This window comes from Athene cunicularia, assembly GCF_003259725.1.
Source record: "Athene cunicularia isolate RWA chromosome 1 unlocalized genomic scaffold, athCun1 chr1_part1, whole genome shotgun sequence".
In the NCBI taxonomy this organism is placed as follows: Eukaryota; Metazoa; Chordata; class Aves; order Strigiformes; family Strigidae; genus Athene; species Athene cunicularia.
Window position 1 is genome coordinate 101,825,482 of NW_020799091.1, and position 6,000 is coordinate 101,831,481.

The window sequence follows — 6,000 nt, forward strand, 5'->3', positions numbered from 1 at the left end:
AAGTCCTTAGCCTACCACCCCCAAGAATTTCTCCCAATTCATACTGGGCACTTTCTGCAGTATGACATACAATATATAACCATTTTGGTTTCTCTATTAATTTGAGCAAAAGTAACATCTCAAGAATGCATGTTCCACTATTACCTCCAAGTACTATGCTAACAGATGGTGAACAGCAAATATAGTCCCTATTGTTAACATTATCTGGTACCAAAATAACCCTATAATACATCACCTTTCATCCAGACAATGTTTTGTTTCCCTTTGAGTCTGATCCAGTGGTTTGGACAGGCTTGAGAGCATGGTCAACCCTTAAGAAGTTAATCCAAACAAAAGGAATGTAAATATACCCATTGAAACTGATACCTATAGGGTCTGTTCTTCCCAGTTCAAGTCTGACCATTTCTTAACTATTTTAAACATCCAGGATCAAACTGTAACTATTTCAATGTAAGTTTGATCTTCCTATCTCTTACTGAAAACTGCTAAGTTTTGAATTGTTAAAAGCAAGCATTCAAAAAGGCTTATTACCAGATTTTTCTATCATGTCTTCCCCTACAAATAATCTTTGAGGAGAAAGTGGATGCCTGCTTTAGGTCCTACTAACCAGAGGGGTTACAGACTTACTAAAGCTTCAACTACTGCTGTTGTATTACTTGCTGTTGTTCAGAAACGGCTATTTTCCCTTCTTTGTTCTCCAAAAGCTCCTTCACCTCCCAGCATATGTTAGAAACCGACAACTGAACAGGACCAGATGTTCAGCTGCCAAGTTCACCTTCTGTCTCGTTTAAGAAATTTTATATAAGTGCTTGAGTGCTCAATGATATACTGTGAGCATAAAGGTGACATAACTCAGAGCCTTCCAGAAAAAAAGTGGCTTTGGAAATACAGGTGAGCACAAGCACTGGCAATCATCCAAATGCTCCTCCAGCCTTGTTTGCTGTCTCATTCTTTGAAATACATATTCATTTCCCCCCCAAAAAAAGGTGTTTAGATGAAAAAAACAAATAATTTGTCTTGACTACAAGACACCATAATATTTGCTTTAAGCTTCCTGCAGGAGAATTACAGCATAATCACGTACAACTCTTTGTCGGAGATGTGACTGGCTTTTCTGCAGAAATGTTTTGTTAAAACTGGTAGTTCTTTGAAAAGTACTCAGGATGGGAAAAGACATGCCAGAAAGTAAAACTGTAACAAAGCTAGCTTTACAAAATTCCGAGGGGGACGAAGGTGAGCTAACCAGACTAGAATTAATTACTGGTAAATGAATCGCCTTTCAGCTTCCACATAACATTTCCATTAAAATGATTACTCCATTGTAAATTAGCCACTAAACCAGAAAGTAAGAACTTATAAACCACCTATTTTCCCACATATATGCGACAGTGCCACAAAGTTATCACAGTGGAGGGAAAAAAATAAAACAGTCAAACAAGAAAAAAAAAACCAGTAGTAAGATAGTTTATTGTATACATTCACAGGGACACAATTTTAAGCTTTTTTTTTTGTTGTTTAATACCCTTGCAAAACTTCAAGGGAACCTTAATTTAGCCATTCCATATGGCCCTGGCAAATAGTCTTCAATGACAAATACAAACATCTACCTTGTGCTTCAATTGTTTTGATATACAAGATATTTATATTGCAATGTGGACATTTCTGACTGTGTGAACATCTCTTAGTAATCTTGCTTTACATAAGCATTTACACTGGAGTCACCTCTAGCATTGCTAAGTATGACACTACGCCTTACTTTGAAGAAAGTATTCCTAAAAGGGATTGCCAGCTGCAGGGAACTAATGACAGACTGTCTTCAGAAGTGCTCCAGCAGAAAGATGACATTTTGAGTGTTGATGGACTCTAAGTAGATCACACCATATGTGACCTTTTAAATCAGAATTTCAGATCTAAATTAATAGTTGTTCCTGCTCCTCTAAAAGCACTGACACCCAAACCTACACACACCAATGGAAGCTTGCTTACTGCTACTGCAGAAGATTCACATGCATGTCAATGTCCATCTTCAGTGAAGAAATATCACTAGTATTTAATGATGTGAAATTATGAGAAAAATGGATATTCTTTATAACCAGTTGTACAAGAAGATTCTCTCATAGTTAAGAGGACTTCTCTCATGACCACCAGCACTTAAGAAGCTAAAGCACTCGGGGCATTTTTTGAGGAAGGGTAAAAGCCTTCTCTAGCATTTTTAGCTCATTTCTTAAAAAACAAGTCAGCACATACCCCCAATAACATTTGGGGTTAGTCAGTGGATAAAGACAAGGTCATGAAAGATGATCCCACACGTTTTGTTGTCAGTCACCTGAAGAGAAAAGGTGAAGTTAAAGTTCAACTACTTGCAAGTTCTTACCTAATCATTTATGATGTCATCAGCCAGATTCTGCAGCAGAACCTGGCAGCTACTGTGTTACAGCAGACTGTTTTGGAAGCAGGAAATATAGGGATAATACAGGAAACAATCACAAAAATATCTTTGTGTAATTCAGTTAAATAGCCAATGAGAAGACCTCATCCAAGCTCAATTAGATCTGCTAATCACAGTGGTAATTTTAGCTCTTATTAATGCCAGATGCCCTACAGTATTCACAATTACCAGAAATACATGTCCTACAACATTAACAAAGAATCGTTGCAATGTTAAAGTTAAGAAAACAGGACCTCAAAGGCCAAGCAACAGCAAACCCAGGTCTTTCACTTGCATACACCCACCTTGAACACGAGAAAACAAGAGGAATTGCGATTGTCTTGAGGTGACATTTCCAGGTACACTTCCTGCCTCTTGTATGCAATCAGGCAAGACAGTCACCCTCATTTTTTCTTTTGCACATCCAACAGCAGGCTGTGGGGCCAGTAACTTTAACTAAGGATACTGCAGGGCCAGCCAAGGACCAGCTCTCTCTGCTGGGGAGAGAGAGGAAAGAGACAAAGCCCTTACTACAGAACAGCACTGCTTCTGGTAGAGGCCTCAGAGCACTCCTTCCAAGTGGCATGGCAAGGTTTAAGGGAAATAGCATGACTTGCTCAAATGCAGCAAAGGCTATGATTTCTGAGAGACATGCCAGTAACTCAGAGACAAAGTTTATTCTGCACCCTGAGGATCCAGCCAAAAGGGTGAAATTGTGAAGGTTCTAACATAAGCTAGAGGGAAGCATGTCTCCCTTTTAAAGACAGAAAGGTTTTCCAACCAAATCCTCAAATTTTATCCATTTTAGAAGCATTCAGGTATCTTGCGCAGTGTCACCACAGTCATAAGTGAAAAAAGTTAGACAGACCATTAGAAACAAGCATTGCTCTTCTGTAGTTAAATAAAACAAGCAAATTAAAATTAAGAAGCTTACTCTCATCTCACAGCCTATGTTATGGTGTCTAAGGGTCAGTGCAGATTTGTAGATCACTAGCAGTCTACAGCAAAGAAACACTTCTCAAGAGCAAGACAGGGAACCTTCCTTTTCTGTCTCTTTCCCCCACCCCTCTTCAAAAAATAGGTAGTTTGGTTTATAGTGTTATGTTGTACAGATAGTACTAGAAAAGTATGCAGTCCTACAAATTTAAGAAATCCCATCTCACCTGACTCTGATTTAGAAATCAGAGAAAGCCCTTACCAAGTTAATGCAAACAGAGCACAACAGAAGACTGCAGGTTGACAATATTCTGAACTCTGAGTACATCAGTTGTACATCACTTATAATCAGGAAAGCATAGTTTAAAGACTTCCACTGTTGATTCCTACAGTCAATGCAGTCATGCTTTATGGTTTCTTGTTGGGGTTGGGGAGGAAGACACAAAAGGGTTTTTTTGTCTAGAACCTCTGTATCTAGAAGAAAGATTCCTGAGCACTAAGGACTGTTTGTTTTAAAGCCAAAAACAAACAGACAAAAAAGCCTTCACCTTATTTATTGCTCAAGCTACCCCATTAAACTCCATCAAATGTTTATATAAGACTACTATTATATATTGCCTCTGAATTGTCCTCACACAGACACGTACTGGATTTGCTTCCAGCATCACCGGCTTAAGTTTGATTTCAAATGCACATTAATGAAAGAAAAAACTACATCTATAAGTTTCACAAAACAGCCAGTTCATCAGTATGTACTATCTCATCCAGAGTAGACATTACGATTAATAAGAATCATCTCTGTACATCATCTACCTCTTAAAACTTTCCAGAGAACACCAGTTTCAGAAGCTCATGCTGACAGGGGATATGACTGAAGACCTCCAACTCCCTTACTCCTTTAAGGCAAAAGATTTAAGACTAATTACTACTTCTGCAGGTCATTAATATTTCTTAGTAGGTTCTCACTGAAAAGCAATCCAAATCTCATCTACCTCAGCACTGCTCTTGGCTACACTGACATCCTGTGACAAACTTATACAGCTTTTAATTTCTGCAGCTGAGCTACCAAGCAAGTTCTCTATACTTGTCCCACAATATAATGCTCAAGCACTTCAGTTATCAACCACTACTTCTTTTCCTCAGTAGTTTCTGCCCATTCCCCACTGTCTCCAGAGCATATGGGTCCCACATAAGAGACTGCTCAGCCCGTACGCCTGACATGGATGCCAGTATTACTCAGCCTCATTGTTCATGTGAACATACTCCAGCCACAGGAGCAGCAGCAGACTCCTGACTGCCTGGATTTCTGCCTGGATTTCCTCTGGCTCACACAAACAATCAGCATTTGCATGCCCACCGACACTCACTTTCTTCATGCCACAACTTATCAGCACCATGCTAGTAAACTTTCTCCCCACCTGGCATTTCTTGGTAATTGGGACAGGAAGAGGAACACCACCCCCCCCACCCAAACCACAAGTCTGACAACAATGTATGCACCAGACTTTGATCCACTGTACTGCTTCCAAACCACCCTCTATCATTTCCTCACTGTTCAAAGCCAGCACTGCCAACAGACAGAACTAAATCAGAAGGCTGAGCAGCCTGAACACACAGAAACCTGTCACCAAGAAAACCACAGCATCCTCATCTGCTCAGATATACCCATGCCAATAACAGCAAATCAAGAAAAACAGATTAAATAATTTTTATTATTATTTTCTGTATGAAAGGGAAAGCCTGCACTAGCTGCTCATCTAACAATGCAAAATTTCCATAAGGTCTCATAGAAACAGAGGGGAAAAGAAAACTGCCACCAAACCAAAGACCTAACAGACATGCATCACTCCCAAGTCTCTCCTCTCCAGGACTGACTCCTCCTCTGCAAAAAAAGGAGTTTCCACACAGACAAGTTTCAGTTAGGTGAGGAGGAATGAGAAGTAAACTACAAAACATACCCACATCAGCACCATGCATGTACCACATCCACAGAGGGCTGAGACCCCATCTCAGGCAGGTCCCAGGTGGGCACTTCCTTGCAAGACTGTGCTACATAATTCTCTTCAAAACACATACAGCCTCTTTCCCTAAAATACCAGCGAGACACAAGCAGCATACAACAGGAGCACAGCAAGACACGATCTGAAAGCGACAGCCTTATCACAGGACTGGCACTGTTAACACTGTATATTAAATTCACTGCTTCTTCACAGGTATGTGACCCCACAATCTTTTTCTTATTTCTATGTGCTTTCTGGGTGGGGCAGGTTTTGCCAACTCATTTTAACATCCCCCCTTTTGTTTTGAAGGAGTTAGACAATCGGACCACAAAGATATTAGAAACAGAGTCGGTTGTGGAGCTGCAGCATCCAAGCTCTGGCAACAGAAAACACGCTCCCGTCACTCGCTCATCCCTCTCGCAAAGGCCCGCAGGAACAGCAAACTACACAGCCCGCATCCTAAAGTTTGCATCACTGCAGAGAGCCACCGCCTTGCGCTGAAAGGGGCCCGGCTCAGACAGGTTACATCTGCGTGGCGGCGAGAGACGCGCGGGCGCAGGGAGCGGCACCCCCCGCCTCCCGCGGAGGGGGCCCCCGCTTTTCCTCCGCTGCTGGCTGCGGGACTCGGCTCCTCCG

General features: G+C 41.2%; 1 protein-coding gene across 1 annotated transcript in view; it reads right to left on the bottom strand.

Annotated features, from left to right (window-relative positions):
- The window catches only part of JAM2 (junctional adhesion molecule 2), a 32,165-nt gene extending 26,717 nt beyond the window's left edge, over positions 1 to 5,448 (bottom strand). Inside the window, exon 1 of the mRNA XM_026849998.1 lies at positions 5,323 to 5,448. Within this exon, the coding sequence (XP_026705799.1) occupies positions 5,323 to 5,350 (28 nt within the window). The 5' untranslated portion in view covers positions 5,351 to 5,448. The remainder of the gene's footprint in view (positions 1 to 5,322) is intronic.
- Positions 5,449 to 6,000: the final 552 nt, after the last annotated feature.